Raw genomic sequence first — 22,236 nt, forward strand, 5'->3', positions numbered from 1 at the left:
CATGTTCAAAATCAGAGTGCCAGAGACCCAGATTTCATCCTAACCTCAGGTGCTCTCTGGAGAGTTTGCACATGCTCCCTGTGACTGCAATGGGTTTCCTCCCACACCCCCACGAAGTGTAGGTTTGTAGGTTCAATGTTCACACATGGGTAGAAACAAGTACTTAGATACAATATTTTATTAACTAATTGTACAGCTTTTCAACATGTACACAATTATTCCTGCATTTATATTTACGTTACAGTTGAAGCATACAATAGTTAGTTACTTCGATGAGTAAAAACATCACCCTTCATTGGGAGGGAATATACCCTTTCACCAAGTTATATACTTTTCCACACACACCAATTAAAATTCCGTTTAGACCAAAACAAACTAACTTGAAGGACAATGAATTTTCCCAATTTCAACAATTGTGAGAATTAAAGTTAGCTTGCCTTGAAAAATATTGTCAAAGGCCTGTAAACATAACTGTCCAATTATTTTGTGCGCAATTTTTTTGTTTAAAAAGAGATGGCTTCAGTTGAGCACTATCTCTTACACATACAGTAGTGCATTATAGAACATACTCTAAAATTAAAACTCTAGCCCAAAGCAGGTATTGTGTAATGTTTCAGTACAGTATTGCTTAAAAACTAGTTTCTGTGTAGGGGAAGAAAAATGCATTCTGGTCTTTGGTGTGTACTTGTGACCATATGAAAGTTTATTTCCCACTAGGAATAATACAATTTTAGTTTGCGATTATCCAGCATTCAAGTGTGGCAAACAGGTTTTTTTTAATCGTCACCTTTACAAAAAGTCTTTTACTGGATCACTTCATACAAAAATACCCATTTAAATAAAATTTGAACTAAAGCTTATTTTTGCCACGTGGAAGAGTCTGTCACACAGCCACCACCAACCCCAAATTATTCTTTTTGGTAAAATGTAAGGCCTCATGTTGTCAACATTACATATTTTTTTACCAAGAAAGTGGAAAATGTGCATAACCTACAAAGATGCATAAACAACTCATAACGTGGAATGTTGCTACCTTTATTTTTGTATTGTGTAAAAATCTACACAAATTTGTATTATGTAGTCAGGAAAGTTCAAAATGAAATTCAGTGCAGAGCATGCAACTCCATAGACAAAATTGAAAGTAGGATTAAAGGAAGACTGTTACTAAATAGTTTTGGAGCTCTATTCTGGCTTGAATGGAAATTGAAGACATTTTGTAAACTGTCAAATCCAATTTTATAAAGGACAACTTTTCTTTGGGTGGAGCTCCATTTTTCCCCCAAATTTTAAATAGTTACAAAGATGTCTGCTTCTAGATCGGTTTAATTTTTCAATCTGGATAAATATATTTGTCCACTCCAATATCATCGAATAAGCAAAAAATGTAGTAACAAACCAACATCTTTCCTAAAATTAGCACATTTTGATAAAAACGTTTCTTGAATAATTTGTGGTGCAATATAACCATAAGTGGACAAAAAGGTTTAGGTATCTGCTGTCCACCAAAATACTGAGTTTTAAAAAGGTTCCAAAGCATTCAGACAACCAAAATCTAAAAAAAACATAATTGGAACTCAGATCCATAAATGCAAGCAATGTGCAAAACCAAGGAAGGAGTATAAAGTATTCTAGTTTATGTGACTAACAAAAAAAATGCCTGTTACAAGCATGTTTAAATAGGAAATTGACATGTACATGGTACATGTAAATAAATTAAGTCATACTATGTACAGCATACATAATGAAACAACCCCCATATAGGAAAACAAAACAAAATACACTGGCCATATCTTTCTCAAAAATTACCTGATTTACTATAGTTAGAAATGGCTTCATGGCTTTAATCTCTCCATGGGCTGCATGCTACAACATTTTATAGCCAATTGTTCTCTACATAAAACCAGAACAATTATGCTAATCCATCAAAATAGTTTTCTGCATCCAGCTATTAGCATAATTAATCTCAACTATTTGAGGCAATTAATAAAGTTAAACATCCATGTTGTTCAGTGGGCGGGTGAAGGATTTTAATATTACGTCATGTGCCATCAACAACGATCCTCAAAATTTTCAACTTTTATCAGAACGCAATTCTGAACATTGAATACAGGCGACCCCGTGTTATGAAGATTGCTTTCCTAGAAAATAGTCCGTATTATGAAGCTGTGTCAAGAAACTCAAGTTGCAAAACTAAGTGCATTTCCTTGCTCGTTCCCCTCCTTCCCTCCCTTCCATCAATTCCAAGCACATTTTATTCTGTATCTCAAATTTCAGTAATTAATTCTGTAAGGGTGAATTTCTGTTACCTGAAAACCCACAATGTGGGGGTCGCCTGTATTTTAAAGCAGTAGTGCCGATGCCTATTGGTATATGTGCCATCCAATCAAATAATTGGCAAATTATTGGACTACAGTACTGTTACAAACCAAGCATCATGTGACAGGCCATTATCCTTTCTGAACTACTGCCCTAGCGAAGTACTGCTGGAAGAGGTTTATCTTTTCCCTGTATTCAAGCTAATTTAAGATCATTTAGAATCTCTTGCTGACTTCAGGGCTTGTTTTGTAGTGTCAAGCTTTTGCTTGAACGAAGGAGAAATTGTACAGTGAGAATGGCCAGCCTATTGAGAAGTTATCATCGAGGAAATGAAGTCCTGCCAGCAGGAAACAGTGGAATTTGAATTTTCAGGTAAAATGATGCAGTTAGTCTGTATATTCTGCTACTATTGACAGTAGAACAGTGATGTCATCTGGTTTGCCCCCTGGAAAACAAAAAAATGGATTTGAAATGCAAATGACTCAACTTGCCTTGAAAAATATTACCAACAACCAATTTTAAGAACGTATGCACGAGAAACATTAGGTTTCTTTAAACTACAAGGTACATTCTTCATTTTTAAGCCAGACCATACCGTCATATTTTCATTTCATCTTTCAGTGGTTTCTACCATATTCATAAAAAAGTGTACTGTGAGCACAAAACTTCAATTGAGTTATTTTTGCTGTACATAATTTAAACACCCACATAATAATGATTGATAATCTTACCTCGTACATTCAATCCATTATCACAAGCAAATTGTGCAAATGGTGACATGTAGTTTGGATCATATGCTAGTTCATGAGCCTGTTCTGCAATGCTTCTTGCTGTTTGCTCTATGCTTTCATAGTTAGTTTTCTGCAATCACATTGATATAAATAACATCATTCCTACAGAATACAATTATTTAAAAAGACAACACGTGTGGTATTTTATATTAGCTGGTATATTCTGGGTAAATACAAAATGAGCCTTGTAATTGTTGGCAACCAAGCTTCAAGACATCAAAAGAATTGCATTTCGCTTATTATTAAACCACTTATATCTATTTAAATGGCTCACGAAATTCAGCAATTATCCCATATCCATAAAAGGGAGCTTACAACTATATACAATAACTTAATAATCTTAGAATATGCATGCACAACTCTTAACATGTAGGCAGCAATACCTGGATACTATTTACCATCCTGGCTGTTCATGGTAATTTTGCAAAACCATTTACCAAGGAGCTCCTTGTTCAATCTAATGGTGATAATTGACTTTCAAATTTTAACTTTATTTTTTGTTCTGTTCAGATTATCATGGACTATCTCTGCCTTGTCCCGTTTATGATGCCTGCTCTTAAATATAAAGTGATACAGTGTGGAAACAGACCCTTCAGCCCAACTTGTCCAAGCTACAATAGTCCCACCTGCCTGCGTTTGGCCAATATCCCTCCAAACCTGTCTTATCCATGTACCTGTCCAACTGCTTCTTAAACGTTGAGATAGTCCCAGCCTCAACTACCTCTTCTGGCAGCTTGCTCCATACACCCACCCACCTTGTGTAGGTCCTGCCCATGTTAGACTTCCCAAAATGCAACACCTCACATTTCTCTGTATCAAATTCCATCAATCATTCCTCAGCCCACATGGCCAATCGATCAAGATCTTGCTGCAATTTTTCACAACCTTCTTCACTATCTGCAAAACCACCCACTTTTGTATCATTAGCAAACTTCTTAATCTTGCTATGTACGTTCTCATCCAAATTATTGATGTAGATGACAAACAATAATGGGCCCAGCACCGAACCCTGAGGCACACCATTAGTCACAGACCTCCAGTCCGAGAAGCAACCTTCCACCATCACCTATGAAGCCAATTTTCTGTCGATTTAGCTATCTCTCCTTGGATATGCTTTTTGCCGTTTTGAATTTCTCCTTTTAAATGGACTGAACCCAATTCAATGGTCAATATTAGACACGTTCTAATTATGCTTAATTGGCCTTTGTTGTTACAAGGAATATTCCAAATATATTCGAGAAATACTACCATCTTTCTTATCCCATAATTTTGGAAGTTAAACCTCCCCAACAAAAAGCATTAACAAGGTGTTGGTCTCACTGTTACAATATTATATTTAGTCATTTCACCGATGCCACTAGGGTGCTTACACACAATTACCATTAGAATCTTAAATTCATTCGTGTCTCACTCGTACCCATGAAGTCTGAATGAGCTGCTCTCTAGATCTTACATATTTTACAGTTGAACTAATTTCATCCTTGACTGCTGGTTTAGAATGGCTACATTTCTTTAGAACCTATGTTCAATTCCTAATCCAACTGAAATAGTTGAATATGAATTCTTTGAAATTAAGAATATAGGGGTGATCTTATTGAAAGACAAGACCTTTATGAGCCATGATTGGGTTGACATTGGGATGATTCCACGTGGGAGATTCTCAAACAAGACACAATTTTTTCAAAATAAGGGCCCATTAATTTAAAACTGAAGTGCGTGGGAAAAGGGTAAAGAACCGTTGGAATGTTCTACCTAGGCAAGTTGTGAAGATAAGCTCACTGGAGATAATTAAAATGAAAACATTTTTTAAAGATTAGGGAATTCAGGGCCATGTGGAACTGGCATGGAAAAAGATTTGAGGGCTGGGGGGGAAATCATTAATGATAATATTGAATAGCGAGCCAGGTTTGAGGGGCAAGCTGGCCTATTCCTGTTCCTACCTTATAACCATTCTATAGTCATGTCTCAGTCATGCTACCTTGGCATCCCTTCCGTCGCATTTACTAAAGCAATCATTGTAGATTTTCCATATATAGAAATGCAAAGAGCCGTTTGGCAGTATGCAAGTCTAATGTCTCAATCTTAAATTATTTTATACCATCCAGCTTTTCTCCTACCTAAACATTTTTTTTCTAACTGATCTAATTCTAACATAGCACCCCGGCTATATTTTACTGGGGAATAATTGGTTAAGTGCTGTGCCTTAGAGCCTTATGTTTTACAGTACGAGTCATCCATGAGGGATCATCTGAACAACTGCACTCAAATGAAAACCAGCCATTTTGGGATTTCACATAATTGCATAATGCAGCAGATGACTAAAGCGTGTTTACATGGAGATTTTGTTTGTGAATTGTCAATTGCTTTTCATCAAATCTCTAGAGAAATTTCAGATCACCAACAGCCAGACAGTTGCACGATAATTGCACGTCAGTGTGCATCTAGATCAATTTAAAACAGCTGCAAATACTGATGTTGGTAACAACTTGTATTTACAACCATTAGATTATGGGATTGTATCCAAGGCAGATCAGTAACACTGCTTATTTCTGAACACTCATTGATCGGACAATCTTCATAAAGGAATTAAGGGAAATTATTATTTTATTGATTATACAGGAAAAGTTAGATAAACACTTTTAGCAAGTTGTGAGATTTCAAGAGTGAATCCAAGGGAAAACGCAGAAATCACAAATCCTCCCCAGCTACTATTTTCCTTTATGGTAATTGTGTCCATGTATGTTGTGGAAATTGCTGAACCAGTGTTTTATGGTTTCTTGAGGGAGCAAGGAGATTGCACATTCCATTTCACAGCACAGTTAAAGCATATAAAGGTTAGCCCTGAACTATCTAACCAACAAATCTTGATCAAATGACTGTTTGATAGCTTGATATTTCTGAGAAATAGCACCAGGTCAAAAGTGACTGGATTTGATTTTTAAGAAAATAGTTGTAATTTAAAAAAAGTACAGATATTTAGCCAAAATATATTCCTGGCAAAAGACTTTTGAGCTCCTAAAGATATAAAGAAACATGGGGGGTGAGAGTGAAAGTGGTTGACTGAACCAAACAGTCGAGTTTGCTAAAGGCCAAGTGTATCATAACACAAAACTGACAGTATCAAATAGCCACGAAAGGCTGGAGTAACTCAGCGGGTCAGGCAGCATCTCTGGAGAAAAGGAATAGGTGACGTTTCGGGTCGAGATACTTCTTCAGACAGAGTCAGGAGAAAGGGAAACGAGAGACAGACAGTGATAGAGAGATATAGAACAAATGTATCAAATGGCCACTGCTTTCACAGCCAACTCAAATGAAAAACAGGATTAAAATGATGTGATCTAAAATCATTGTTCAAAGATATCATATGAAAATATGCACAACAACAAGTGAATAACTCCATAAGAATTTTTACATTATCCAATCTCTTAAAAAAATGCTATTGCCAACTTCTGCTTAGGCAGTATGCCCTGACACAAAACTGACAGTATCAAATAATCACTTCTCTTTCACAGCCAACTTGAACAAACATGGTTAAAATAATTAAATCTAAAAGCATTGTTCAACAATAATATGGGGTGGGAGATTGCAAACTTCACGTGGTCCACCCTGTTTCGACGAATGCAATCAATCTGGTGTGCACAATCAAATAAGATCAAATAGAACACGTTGTCCTACAACTTTAGGCTGTGCACGGCATAATCAAGAAGAAGAACAATAATATAAACTTATGCACAGCAAGCGAACAGCTCCATGAGAATTTTGACATTAAACAATCTTTCCTTAAAAAAACCCCAATTTAACCATGATCCAAATCAATATTCAACAAGGTCATCTGGACATTGCCCCAATACGAATACAAAACATACATTAAAATATCAGTACATTAAGCAGGATGCAGTTATACAATTGATCTAATTGATCCAAACAATGCCCCATATCTATTAATAAAATGTGATTTGTACAGACAATATTATCTGCCTAAAGCCAAGGAGAATAAATTGTTTTTTTGGAGAATAGTCCTATGTAAACTCTCGGTAACCTCAGATTTAATAGCGTTTATGTGACATCATGAAAAAATTAGGCCATTTTAGTTTCTTACAAAACGGCTAATTCTACAATGTAGCAGGATACACTTTTAAGGGATTTAACTTTAACCTTTGGTTGCTTTACAGTTTTCACTGAATAGGAAATGACAAGCATTTTGAAAATGTATTGCATTTACACAAAAGATACCTTTAGCTTCTTTAGCTCTTGCAAAATCATGTAGTCAGGCATGTTATCAAATAATCCATCTGTTGCTGTCAAGATGATATCTCCTATTTGGACATCAATGGAAGTGCTGTCAGCAACATCAGGGCTGTGTGGACAAATGCATTAAAGTTTTCAGGCCATCAGAAATAAATGCAAATCGGGTAACATTTATTCCGACAATTAATGGAATTAACATAATGGCAACACTTACAATCATTTAAATTGTTTGTCATAGCCACATTATAAACAACCCTTGTTTTCAAAGCACAGCAGACTTGAAATTGCTGATTCTCTAGCAGGAAGACTATTAGGCATTTTTTGCTTATACTGTATTCAAGTAAGTGTGTGGGCTTCAGAGGCCGAGCCAGCATTTAATAGTCCATCCCATGGTGAGCTGTCCTCTTGAACTGTTGCAGCCTTGCAATGCGAGTATTGAGTAGGGAATTTCAGGATTTTGACTCAGCAGAGCAGCAACAATATGTTTCCATGTCAGGATGGTGTGCGACTTAAAGAGAACTCCCAGTTGGTGGTGCTCCCATATTTTTGGTGCGCTTGCCCTTCTACCTAGTAGAGGATGTGGGTTTGGAAGGTGTAAATGGTACACACTGCTACATCTGTGCATCAGAAGTGGAGTGAGTGGTTTTGGATGGGGTGCCTGTGCTGCTATGTCCTGTATGGAGCAGTGCTTTGTGTTTTTGAGCGCTCCCTGCAAGAGAAGAGTATTCCATCACACTTGAGCCTTGTAGATGGGGGACAGGCTATGGGGAACTAGGAAGTGAGTTGTTCGCTGCAGAATTCCCATCTTCTGGTCTTGTCGCCACATCAAGTATATGGTTCCTCCAGTTCAATTTCTGGTCAATAATAATACCTAGGATGTTGATAGTGGGAGATTCACTCTTGGTGGCGCCGAACGATGGCTGCCTCACCAACGGTCTGTCTCATCTTTTTCCTTCTTTGTTGATTTTAGTTGTTGAATGTATGTTTTAGTGTACCTTTAGATTTGAATTATGTGGGGTGTGGGGGAGGGGGGAGGGAACTTTTTTAATCTCTTTCCCCAACAGAGACGCAGCTTTTATCCGTATCGTATCTCCGTCCGCACTGCAGCCTAACATCATAGGAGCTGGCGACATCTCGCTGAGGATCGACCTCGGTAGCTCCAACTGCGGAAGCCTGCTGACTTAACATCGCGGAGCTGGTGGTCCCTTTGCCAGGGATCAACCTGGGAAGCTCCAAGCGTGGGAGCCTGTGGACTTAAAATTGTGGAGCTCGGGGTCCCTGTTTAGGGACCGACTTCGGGAGCTCCAACCACGGGAGCTTCGACCGCCCCGACACGGGAGCTTCGATCGCCATGATGGTTCAACTGCCCCGACCTCAGGAGAAAAGGAGGAAAGAAGATAAGACTTTGTTGCCTTCCTTCACAGTGGAGAATGTGGTGGAGCCGCTGTGGTGGATGTTTATGTTAAATTTTATATAGTTGTGTGTCTTGTTGCTATTTTTGGCATGACTATGGCAAACCAAATTCTTTGTATGTTGCAAAACAAACTTGGCTAATAAAATTACGATTACGATTCAGTGATGGTAATGCCAGATAACTGGATTTTTTTACTTGTTAGATATCAACATTCATTGCCCAGCATCTGTGTGGCACAAGTATTACTTGCCACCCATTGGCTGAGGCCTGGATATACTCCAGATCTTGCTGCATTTTGTTGTAGTCTACTTCATTATCTGAGAACTGAATGGCACTGAACATTGTGCAATCATCAGTGAGTATCCCTTGTTCTCATCTTACAATTGAAAGAAGGCCATTGTTGAAGCAGAAAATGAGTTTGACTATACACTATCCAGATAGGCTGTGGGCCGAGCATCAAAAATGTGTCTAGAAATAGGATTTTGTGACCCAAGTCACCAAATTACATGAAATTTTCACATATTGTGTAAAAATATTTATATAAATCACCCCTGAAACTCGATATGAAGAAGACTTGCACATTTTTATTAAATTAGAGAAAAACAGGAAAAATGTCGACAATTTTTTAGTCCAATCAAAGCACGTTTAACATAGAGTTGTCTGCCAGTTGGCCAATCACGCGCTTTGTTTCAGGCTAGCACACAAAATGGCTAAGGGGGCTTCACAGATGCCTGTTTTACTGGAGATTCCGATTTGTTGTTCTGTGGAATAAATGTCGTGGAAACTTGCAGCAGGTTAATTGTATTTAGTGGGAAAAGCATTAAAAAGGCTGAAGAAAGTGCTGCGGTGGATTAGAAACATAGAAACATAGAAACATAGAAAGTAGGTGCGAGAGTAGACCACCAGGTCCGTCGAGCCCGCACCGCCATTCGCTCATGGCTGAACACTAAACAGACACACTTACCCACAAACAGTAGACACAAGACACAGAACACAAGACACTACCCTCCCCTTTATACCGCTATCACCCCTCTCCACCCCAAAAACCTCGTGATCTCCTGGGGGAGGCAAAAAACCGGATAAAAACCCAGGTCCAATTCGGGGAAAAAATCCGGGAAATTCCTCTCCGACCCCAATCTAGGCGATCGACACTTGTCCAGGAGATCACTCAGGTCTTACTATACTAACCATACCTAGGTCCATATCCCTGCCCTCTCCCCGTAGCCCCTTATCCCCTTGGCAGCTAAAAATCCATCTATTTTAGTCTTAAATATATTTAAAGTTTCTGCTTCCACTGCTCCCTGGGGCAGTGAATTCCATAAATTAACCACCCTCTGGGTGAAGAAGTTCTTCCTCATCTCAGTTTTAAAAGAGCCCCCCCTTATTCTGCAACTATGTCCCCTAGTTCTAGTTTCCCCGATCATTGGGAACATCCTCGGTGCATCCACCCGATCAAGGCCCCTCACGATCTTATATGTTTCAATGAGATCGCCTCTCATTCTTCTAAACTCCAAAGAGTAGAGTTCCAGCCTACTTAACCTTTCCTCATATGTCAATCCCCTCATTGCAGGAATTAATCTTGTAAACCTTCGCTGCACTGCCTCCAGGGCTAGTACATCCTTTCTTAAGTATGGACCCCAGAACTGTACACAGTATTCCAAATGTGGTCTCACTAATACTGTGTACAGCTGCAGCAAGACCTCCGTGTTTTTATACTCAATCCCCCTAGCAATAAAGGCCAAAACTCCATTGGCCTTCCTGATTGCTTGCTGCACCTGCATACTAACTTTTAGTGATTCATGTACTAATACCCCTAGATCCCTTTGCGTTGCATTACAACGCAGCTCCTCCTCATTTAGAAAATAACTTGCCCTATCATTTTTTTTCCCAAAGTGAATGACTTCACATTTATTAGTATTAAACTTCATCTGCCAAGTTGTTGCCCACTCACCTAGCTTATCTATATCCTTTTGCAGACTCTTCCTATCCTCCTCATCCCCTACTTTTCCTCCCATTTTTGTATCGTCCGCAAATTTTGATATATTACACTTGGTTCCCTCCTCCAAATCATTTATATAAATTGTGAACAACTGGGGTCCCAGCACCGACCCTTGCGGAACCCCGCTAGTTACTGGTTGCCATCCCGAGTATGAACCATTTATCCCCACTCTCTGCTTCCTATTTGTTAGCCAATCCTCTACCCATGCTAATATATTACCCCCAATTCCATAATTTTTTATTTTTAGCAATAGTCTCTTATGTGGCACCTTGTCAAAAGCCTTTTGGAAGTCCAAGTATACCACATCCACCGGTTCCCCTTTATCCACCCGGGTTGTTACTTCCTCAAAGAATTCGAGCAAATTCGTTAAACAGGACTTCCCCTTCACAAAACCATGCTGGTTCTGTCCGATGAAGTCATGTTTATCCAAGTGCCCCGTTAGTGTTTCTTTAATAATTGTCTCTAACATTTTACCCACCACCGATGTTAGACTAACCGGTCTATAGTTACCCGCTTTCTGTTTACTTCCTTTTTTAAATATAGGTGTTACATTGGCCATTTTCCAATCCACTGGGACCGTTCCTGCCTCCAGGGAGTTTTGGAAAATTATCACCAATGCATCCACAATCCCCACCGCTATCTCCCTCAAGACCCTTGGATGTAATCCATCAGGCCCAGGGGATTTATCCTCCTTCAGTCTCATTAATTTCCCTAATACCACCTCCTTGGTGATCTTAATAGTATTTAGCTCCTCCATTCCTACCGCCCCCTGTTTATCCAACGTTGGAATATTTTTTGTGTCTTCTATGGTGAAGACTGATACAAAATACTCGTTTAATGCCTTTGCCATTTCCATGTTCCCCACCAACAACTCTCCAGTCTCACCCTCCAATGGACCAACGTTCACCTTAGCCACCCTTTTTCTTTTTATATAGCTATAAAAACTCTTACTATTAGTTTTTATGTTGTTTGCTAAATTCCTTTCATAGTCTATTTTCCCCGTCTTAATTAATCTCTTAGTTATTTTTTGCTGACCTTTAAATGCTTCCCAATCCTCTACCCTCCCACTATCTCTGGCTACCTTATATGCCCTTGCCTTCAGCCGAATACTATCCTTTATAGTTTTACTGAGCCATGGCTGACTGTTCTTACCCTTACCCCTTTTTTTCTTCATAGGAATAAATTTTTCTTGAAGGTTATACAGTAGACCCTTAAACGTACACCACTGCTCATGTACCGTCTTATTCTTGAGTCTGCTATCCCAGTCAACTTTGATCAGCTCAGTCCTCATACCTTCATAATCCCCCTTATTTAGACTAAGCACCCTAGCCTGAGTTTCAACCTGCTCCCCTTCTATTTGAATATGGAATTCGACCATATTGTGGTCACTTGTTCCCAACGAGTCCCTAACTATGACATTTTTAATTAATCCTGCTTCATTACACAGGACCAGATCCAAGATTGCCTCCCCCCTTGTCGGTTCTGTGACATACTGTTCTAGGAACCCGTCTCTAATACATTCTATAAACTCTTCCTCTAGTCTACCCTGCCCAGTTTGGTTTGCCCAATTAATATGAAAATTGAAGTCCCCCATGATTACAGCAGTTCCCTTTTTACATGCGTCAACTATTTGCAGATTTATGTTCTGACTAACAGCGTCACAGCTATTTGGAGGTCTATAAATTACACCCACTAGTGTTTTTTTCCCCTTGTTATTCTCTATCTGTACCCAAGCTGTTTCACTATCCTGATCCTTCAACGCAATATCCTTCCTCTCTATTGCCGTTATTCCCTCCCTTATTAAAAGGGCCACCCCTCCTCCCTTTCTTTCCTGTCTATCTTTCCTAATTGTCGAGTACCCCTCTATATTTAACTCCCAGTCCTGATCCCCTTGCAGCCATGTCTCCGTAATGGCCACGATATCATAACTATATATACTTAATTGCACCGTTAATTCATTTATCTTATTACGAATACTCCGTGCATTTAGATAAAGCACTTTCAGATGATTTTTACTACCCTTCCTTTCCGTTTTTGCCCCTTTTACATCTAGAGCTTTATCTTCACCCATTATGTCTCCTGTCACATTTTGACTTTCCGCTTCCCCACTGATACCCTGCTCTATATCCTCTACCCCTGCCGTTATTACCCCCCTTGATACCTCCCCCCCGCTACTTAGTTTAAAGACCTCTCTACTGCCCTAGTTATATGATTTGCCAGGACCCCAGTCCCAGCACCGTTCAGGTGAAGTCCGTCCTTACAGAACAGATCCCCCCTGTCCCAGTACTGGTGCCAGTGGCCCAAGAAACCAAACCCATTATTCCCACACCAGTCTTTGAGCCACGCATTCAGCTTTTTAATTTTACGTACCCTCGCCGATTTGGCCCGTGGCTCAGGTAGCAATCCGGAGATCAGTACCCTCGAGGTTCTGCTTTTTAATTTATTCCCTAACTGCTCAAACTCCTTCAGCAGATCCTCCTTCCTCGTCCTTCCTATGTCATTGGTCCCCACATGGACCACGACCACTGGATCCTCCCCGTCCCACTGCAAATTTCTCTCCAGCATCGCAGAGATATCCTTAACCCTAGCACCGGGTAGGCAACACAGCCTTCGGGACATGTTCTGCTGGCCGCAGAGAACCTTATCTACCCCCCGAATAATACTATCCCCTATCACTACGGCATTTCTTCTAACTCCCCCCTCTTGAATGGCCCCCTGATCCACGGTGCTGCAGCCAGGTTGCTCATCCCTCCCACAGCCCCTGATCCCGTCCTTACATTGAGTAAGAGCCTCGGTCATGCTCGTCAGGGACAAGGGCTGTGGCTCCTGCCGCATCTCCTCCTGGTTCCCCCTACCTGCCTCGCTTATGGCCACACCTTCCTTTCCTTGCTCACTGCCTACTGAATTAGTTAAACTGGTCGGTGTGACCATCCCCTGGCACAAAACATCCAGGTAATACTCCCCCTCCCTGATGTACCGCAGCGTATGAAGTTGGGTCTCCAGCTCATCAATGCGGAGCTGGAGTTCCTCTAGCCTTAAAGTGCAAGAAAGCCTTCAAAGTCCCTGCTGATATGCTGGAACACAAAGATGGCCCCCATGAATCAACTCTAACTGAAAGGTAAGATCTAACGTCAGAATTTATGAAAATCTATCTGTATGGACTTTAATTAATTTAATTGCACCCTTTTATAATGTGAATAAATTCATTCATTCATTCATTCCTTATTCATTCATTCACTCACTCACTTATTCATTCATTCATGATATTGAGGGCCTAAACTATAACAGTCAATTAAACATTGTCACTAATGCCAGCATGTTGTAGCGTAATAAGTCTTTAACAGCTAATCTCGGAGCTGCCTGCGAAAACTTACCGGGAAAAAGTGCTCCGATCGCGGGGCCTAGGTACTCGCGGTAAAGTGAAGCCGCGGTCTCAATTAATAAGCGGCCGATTCACGATCGCGGATCATCTCCGCGGGCGGCTGTACATAGTGCCGTCTATAGCGGTCGTTTTCAGACCCCGATAATGGGAGAAAAACGGAGGGATATCGATCGCTATTTACCGCGAGTACCTATGTCCCGCGATCGGAGCACTTTTTCCCGGTAAGTTTTCGCAGGCAGCTCCGAGATTAGCTGTGCTAGTGGCAAAGTTCAGTATTAATTGGAACACATGTTATATATGTAAGAGCCTCAACTACTTGGGTATTGTAATCTTACCAGGCACCCACCCACTACCTGCCCCTCAATAATAAAATCTCTTATTCACAACATTCCAATCAAACTCGTGACCCACGTTCTTTAACTCCCCATGGCACTTCTTTTAAACTGCTGCTATCTCACTCTAACATTTCCATACCTTCAAAACCATATATCCCTGCAATCCATTCCTAGTGTTAATGCTTCCGAAGAAGCATTAATGTTAATGTTAATGCTTCTGAAGAAGGGTTTCGGCCCGAAACGTTGCCTATTTCCTTCGCTCCATAGATGCTGCTGCATCCACTGAGTTTCTCCAGCACTTTTGTCTACCTTCGATTTTCCAGCATCTGCAGTTCCTTCTTAAACACTAGTGTTAATGCAATTGTTTTGGTAAGATTTGAAACCACCATGTTGTTCTTTAATGTTATTGGAATCTCTGTTCCAAGTCCAGCTAAGTAAATTCAGTCCCTCCAATGTAAATAGGGTACAGGAGTTCCATGAAATAATACTGGTTGGTCCCAAGGGACAGTTTGATTTAGTTTATTTTTATTGCCATGTACTGAGATCGTTTTTGCTATCAAGGCAAATTATACCATACCCAAAAAAGCCACACCATACCAAAGCACCCAATTTTTTTTTTAAAGAGAAACAGAAGTATATAGTATTATTTGTCACATCTTTCCCACATTCTTCCATTTTCAAAGTTCTGAATGGAATGCCATCAAATATTTTTGGAAGAATGGACATCTCCAGTCCCTTCCAGCTAAAGATCATGAAGCTCAAGATTAATCTTTTGTCCCCAAGATAGAATCCATCCATTGAGTTGCCTCTGCAACTTTCCCCAATCTCGCTCCACATTCTGTTGCCCAACTGAAAGTTTCTCCCAGCAGCCACACCATGACGTGATTTTTTTTGTTTTCCTTCTAATTTCTTTACCCCTTCCTGGCCTCCTTTCTTATCAATTGCTGGCTGCACAATCACTTTCTGGTCCATCCTTACGAATTAACCTTTAGACATAGTTCATAAGGTCATGTGATAGGAGCAGACTTAGGCCATTCGGCTCATCAAGTCTACTCTGCCATTCAATCATGGCTGATCTATCTCTAGCTCCTAACCCCATTAACTTGCTTTCTCCCCATAACCCCCTGACACCCGCACTAATCAAGAATCTATCTCTGCCTTAATTGATTTGACTCCACAGCCTTCTGTGGCAGAATTTCACAGATTCACCACCCTCTGACTAAAGAAATTCATCCTCATCTCCTTCCTAAAGGGACGTCCTTTAATTCTGAGGCTATGACCTCTAGTTTTAAACTCTCCCACTAATGGAAACATCTACCCCACATCCACATCCCTTTGCCAGTCTTGCTGGTAATTATAGCATGCTTCATCCCACAATCGCTATCATAGGTGTCATTAAGGGTACCATGGAGCAGAAAGAAGAGAAAGCTCAAATGATTCCTGCAATATAGAAGCACTCTTTTTTTAACATTAGGATCTGGTTCGCCTGCAATCTACTTGCAGATTCATACAAGACTAGGATGAAGTATTGTGGCTCATAAATAACCTTGAATCCATAATTTAGCAGATTTAATGCCTTTAGAATTATTTTTTAAAAAGCATCCTAATAAACGTTAATTCAACACATAGTAGGTAGTCTCCTATACTTATGATAAACATTTAAATAATGAACCATGTTTTACCTGTCACTCAGAACTACACCCTCAGCTTCAGGTGGCGGTATTGACAATTGGAAAGGGGTGTTAAAATAATGTTGTTGCTCGTCTGACCGGTGAACCACTTCACCTCCCCGGACTACCAGAAACCCAGAATCCCCTAGGTTTGCTGTGTGCAACTGATGGCTTCTTCGGTCCAGAACAACTAAACAAGCGGTACTACTTCCTGCAAGGGAACAATGGATTAAATTAAGCAGAATGCTGAAAGGAAGATAGATACAGATTTAAAGGCAAATACAAAGTGATTATAAATATATGAAATGTACTGTTGTAAGATGAAAAAACACTTCTTGCCATTTAATGGTAGAAAGCAAGATAGATTTTAGTTCCAAATGTAGAATTAAGTATTTGTGTACAATTAGATACATAGCAAAGATAGAATAAACCACTATCTAAACAAGCATGGTTCTGGTAATTAAAACATAAGCTTACATCCAACAATATGCTTGCTGTATGATGCAGCCGTGAATGATTTTGATATTCTGGATACTGGATGCCTAAAGAGTTTTATTAACTAAAATTAACAACAATATTTTATAGTTATTGACTATGACTATCAAAAATTAATGTAGCCTTGAATAATGTCACTGTCCAATCTGTTTATGATTTTTATTTCAAACTCATTAAAAACCCAAAAATAACAACTGTAGAGAATTTATTGCCCCCAAATTGTTTAAATTATTATCATAGTTTAGAAGATCCAACATATAATGGTATAGCATTTCCAGATGGTTTGCAATTGACAATCTGGACAGATCATACTTAAAATTAAGCTGATTGTTCAAAATTCATTTTAATGTGATGAATGTCATGAGCAAAATTAATTGACCATTCCTAACAGACTTTGCATAGAGGTCGTGGCAAGTCATTTCCAGAACTACTAAAGCGTAACAGACCAAGTGATTACACATGAATGGTGTTAGATTTTTCTAAGTTCGAGTTATAATTACGATCTGGAGCTGAAGCTGCAAGTGGTGGCACTCTATTGCATTTGATGCCTTTGTACTCTGTGTTGTAAAGGCCATAGGTTGGAAGGTCTGCCAGAGTTCAGGCAGTTGAGTGGTTTGTAAGAAATAAGAAGTATGTGAATATTCAAGGTAGTGGGCGGGTGCCAGTCAAGCAAACTGCCCTGGATGGCACCAACATTCCTGAACAAGGTTGGACCTGCACCCATTTAGGCAAGTGCACAGTATTTCATTACACTCTTTGTACTTTGCAGACAGTTAAATATTTGGGGTGTCAGAGAGAAAGCCATTCATTGCTGGATATCCCTTCTGTGAACTTCCCTTGCAGTTACAGTATTGCCAATATTTTTTCTCAGATTTCCTTTGTTGCTTGACTGCTTTATTGAGAAAGTATATTTTGTGCATTCATGGTGAATGTTCCAGTTAACCCTATGAAAGGATGCGGGCCAATGAAGCAGGTGAACACAGCAGGACCTAGGTTATATTTCCGGTGTCTGACATAATTTGCATAATCAAAATATTCAATGAACTGGCAAGATTGAATACCTTAACAGAAAGCAATTTCTTCCCCCAAATATTCATAGTTAATAATGTTAACTGATACAGACTTTAGGATAGCTGAAAACAGATGTTACAGAACAAAACTTTGAGCAACAAAATCTTTAAAAAATTGAAAATGTCTTATACATTGTATTAAGTAATAATAAATTGGGGGCGCTGTCCTGTGCACGGCTGCCCTGCCAGCAGTTGTCTGTCTTTTCACCGTTTTATTTTTATTTTTAGTTAGTTAAAGTGTTTTGTTTGGAGGTCTAGACTTTTTTGTGTGGGGGGTGGGGGGGGGAAACTGCCTTTCAGGGTCCCTACCTGGTCGGAGAGGCAGCTTTTCTCCGGGCTGCAGCTTCGACCCGTCCTCGTGGCCTACCAGCGGGCCTGGAGCAGCGTTTCCTGTCGCGGACCGCCCAGAACCTCGGCTTCGGCGGCGGCACAGCGCTGGAGCGCTATCGTGGAGCGGGCGATGCCTTGCCTGGGTCGCCGCGCTGGAGCTCCGGTGAGCTGAGACCGCCAGGTAAAACATCGCGGAGCTGCGGGACTGTGGAGCGGCCAGCTGCGGCGCTGAACTTTACACCGGGAGCCTGGGATCTCGTGACGAGATCGCCAGTTGTGGAGCTCCAACCGGCGCGGCCTTGTCGGCTTCGGAAGCCGCGGCCTCCAGTACGGAGGCGGCCGTTCCAGGGTTCCCATGCCGCTGTGAGGACTCTCCCGACGCCGGAGCACCACCACCCGGCGAGAACGGCCAGGAACATCGGGCCTCCCTAGAGGCAACTGTGGAGGCCTTAATAGGCCCGACTATGGGTGAACTGGGGTTGGGGACTGGACTTTGTGCCTTCCCTCATGGTGGGAGCCATTGTGGGGGGATGTTCTTTGTGTTTAAGACTCTCATTGGTGTTATGTCTGTATTCTTTCTTTGTGTGCTGCAAAATGGCAAAAAGCATTTCACTTCATTACACCTCAGTGTATGTGAATGTGACCAATAAAATACCTTTGATACCTTTTGAAATAAATAATATTCAATATTTTAGCACATTAAATGTGCTAGGAGACAGACTGGATTATATAATGTTTTAAATTAATATTAAAGATTACATCAGCTTTAATTACATAAGTGTAATCTGCATTTGGAGTTCGTGGAAGTCTGGCGCTACTTTCAAATCAATTGTACAACTTTAGGCCTCAACCCCTAAAAAACAGAAAAATCTCCTTTGCATTCTTTTTATACAGTAATGCTTTATAAGAAGGTTGGTAACTGAAAGCAAGTTTGAACTGATCCAAATTTTAATTTTTATTTACCCTATTTAATATTGAAAGCATATATAGATCAGCCACGATTGAATGGCGGAGTAGACTTGATGGGCCGAATGGCCTAATTCTGCTCCTGCAACTTATGACCTTGTGATATACATAGTTGATAACTTAAAAATGTTATACTTATATCTGCTTGACCAATCATATCTACTTTTCCATCCATTAACCATTGATGCATGCATTTAAAGAAAACATGCCAGGCTTGACTGAAAACCTACCCGTGTTGGAGATGCTATAATTAAGATAAAATGCAAAATATTACACAAGGGTTATTAAAATGAGACAACTAAAGTCAACCAATTATAACACGTAAAAAGGTCACAAATCGATGGAAAGCACAATATCTGAGCAAGCCTCAGTAGGAGAAACTGTCTGAGCTTAACTGGCTAGCCATCCGTATGCAATATAGGAAAGCAGTAAAAAGGGTGCATTTGTTGCTAGAATTTCCAACAGGATGGCTTTGAGAAACTAAAACCATAAGGCAACCCTGAGGCATCATCCTATAATTACATAACAGAGTATGGACAGTTGAGAGCACTGAAGGCATAGACCATAGAAGAATATGACAAATGTGGAGCAAAACAAATTGCAGATGTGCGGGCAGGGTTGAATAATGATCTGCAAAGTACTTCAGAGCTTAAATAAAATGAATGAGAACTGGCTTGAGTTTATTTATTTCCAATGAAACAAGTCCAGCTTACAGTGCCCTCCATAATGTTAAAGACCCATCATTTATTTATTTGCCTCTGTACTCCACAATTTGAGATTTGTAATAGAAAAAAATCACATGCGGTTAAAGAGCACATTGTCTGATTTTATTAAAGGCCATTTTTATACATTTTGGTTTCACCCTGTAGAAATTACAGCAGTGTTTATACATAGCCCCCCCATTTCAGGGCACCATAATGTTTGGGATACATGGCTTCACAGGTGTTTGTAATTGCTCAGGGGTGTTTAAATTCCTCCTTAATACAGGTATAAGAGAGCTCTTAGCACCTAGTCTTTCCTCCAGTCTTTCCAGCACATTTGGAAACTTTTATTGCTGCTTATCAATGACCAAAGTCAAAGAAGCCATTATAAGACTGAGAAACAAGAATGAAACTGTTAGATACATCAGCCAAAGAGTAGGTTTACCAAAATCAACTGTTTGGAACATCATTAAGAAGAAAGAGAGCACTGGTGAGCTTAATAATCACAAAGGGGCTGGCAGGCCAAGGAAAACCTCCACAGCTGGTGACAGAAGAATTCTTCTATAATAAAGAAAAATCCCCAAACACCTGTCCGACAGATCAGAAACACTCTTCAGGAGTGGATTTGTCAATGACCACTGTCCGCAGAAGACTTCATGAACAGAAATACAGAGGCTACACTGCAAGATGCAAACCACTGGTTAGCCGCAGAAATAGGATGGCCAGGTTACAGTTTGCCAAGAAGTACTTAAAAGAGCAACCACAGTTCTGGAAAAAGGTCTTGTGGACAGATCAGCAAAACTTAACTTATATCAGAGTGATGGCAAGTCCAAAGTATAGAGGAGAGAAGGAACTGCCCAAGATCCAAAGCATGCCACCTCATATGTGAAACAGTGGTGGGGGTGTTATGGCCTGGGCATGTATGGCTGCTGAAGGTACTGGCTCACTTATCTTCATTGATAATACAACTGCTGATGGCAGTAGCATAATGAATTCTGAAGTGTATAGACACATCCTATCTGCTCAAGTTCATACAAATGCCTCAAAACTCATTGACCAGTGGTTCATTCTACAGCAAGACAATGATCCCAAACATACTGCTAAAGCAACAAAGGAGTTTTTCAAAGCTAAAAAATGGTAAATTCTTGAGTGGCCAAGTCAATCACCTGATCTAAACTCAATTGAGCATGCCTTTTATATGCTGAGGAGAAAACTGAAGGTGACTAGCTTCCAAAACAAGCATAAGCTAAAGATGGCTGCAATACAGGCCTGGCAGAGCATCACCAGAGAAGACACCCAGCAACTGGTGATGTCCATGAATCGCAGACAGCAAGCAGTCATTGCATGCAAAGGATATGCAACAAAATACTAAACATGACTACTTTCATTTACATGACATTGCCGTGTCCCAAACATTATGGTGCCCTGAAATGGGGGGACTATGTATAAACACTGCTGTAATTTCTGCATGGTGAAACCAAAATGTATAAAAATGGCCTTTATTAAAATCTGACAATGTGCACTTTAACCTCATGTGATTTTTTCTATTACAAATCTCAAATTGTGGAATATAGAGGCAAATAAATAAATGATGGGTCTTTGTCCAAAACATTATGAGGGAACTGTATATGTAAACACTTTCTTACTTACACCAAGATCTATTTGTGTTAAAGTAAAAGTATATTGGATTCCTAACATAAAATGCAAAGGAATACAACTAATTTTAACCATAAAAGTAAAATTGTAGCAACTCTAGAAGATACAAGTAAATAACCCCTTTTCAAAGCCAAAATCAATCCTTCAGTTCCTTACCTAACAAAGGGACTTTATTTTGTAATAATTCACAATAGCTTGCAGTAAGGATTCCTACAGGATTAGATGGTGCAAAGCGCCCTTCCCGTACCAAGCGCTCACATGTTCGCATCAGGGTCCCCGAGAATTGGGAAGGATCTACTCCATAATCTCTCCAACCTCCAACCCCATCTGCGACTCCTAAGAAAAAAAACATCAGTTGATATGCAAATATTAGTGATACTTTCAGTCTAATTTTTTTCCAGTTTTCCAAAGTTAGTTACTGGAAAATCACAGAAAAATCATGTGTCAGAGAGCCACTGGTCCAGCATTTGCTCAACCATTTCAATACCGGAACGCAGCCCAGTAAGCCCGACTCGCCCCACAGGCCTCCCAGGTGACTGTGGTGAATCTGGGCGGTGAGGCCTGTCTGAGCCGAAGGAGCCTCAGCGGTGGCGGTGATGGGAGCCTCGGCAGCAACGTTGGACTCGGCGGCAACAGGAGCCTCGGTGGTGGTGGGGCCTCGTGGTCAATGAGCATGAGAGGGAGGGGAAGATAATGGAGACCCGTGGTGGGGGGGCCACCATGAAGAACAATGGGGACCCGGCATGTAGGGACAGCTGTAAAGAACAATGGAGGACCCAGCATGGGGGGGACGGCTGTGAGGGACGGTGGGAGAACAAAGGGGGGTCCGGTGTGGGAGCACTCTAGTTTAGAATCCTCTGTCC

The 22,236-nt window shown here is 40.4% G+C and overlaps 1 protein-coding gene across 1 annotated transcript in view; it reads right to left on the reverse strand.

The window, feature by feature from the left end:
- Window positions 1-163: 163 nt before the first annotated feature.
- Window positions 164-22,236, reverse strand: part of pptc7 (protein phosphatase targeting COQ7) — a 24,815-nt gene continuing 2,742 nt past the window's right edge. Inside the window, exons 2-6 of the mRNA XM_033043288.1 lie at window positions 21,530-21,709; window positions 16,168-16,366; window positions 7,341-7,464; window positions 3,048-3,177; window positions 164-2,761 (exon numbers count right to left, since the gene is read on the reverse strand). Of these exons, the coding sequence (XP_032899179.1) occupies window positions 2,703-2,761; window positions 3,048-3,177; window positions 7,341-7,464; window positions 16,168-16,366; window positions 21,530-21,709 (692 nt within the window). The 3' untranslated portion in view covers window positions 164-2,702. The remainder of the gene's footprint in view (window positions 2,762-3,047; window positions 3,178-7,340; window positions 7,465-16,167; window positions 16,367-21,529; window positions 21,710-22,236) is intronic.

This window comes from Amblyraja radiata, chromosome 25, assembly GCF_010909765.2.
Source record: "Amblyraja radiata isolate CabotCenter1 chromosome 25, sAmbRad1.1.pri, whole genome shotgun sequence".
Lineage (NCBI taxonomy): Eukaryota > Metazoa > Chordata > Chondrichthyes > Rajiformes > Rajidae > Amblyraja > Amblyraja radiata.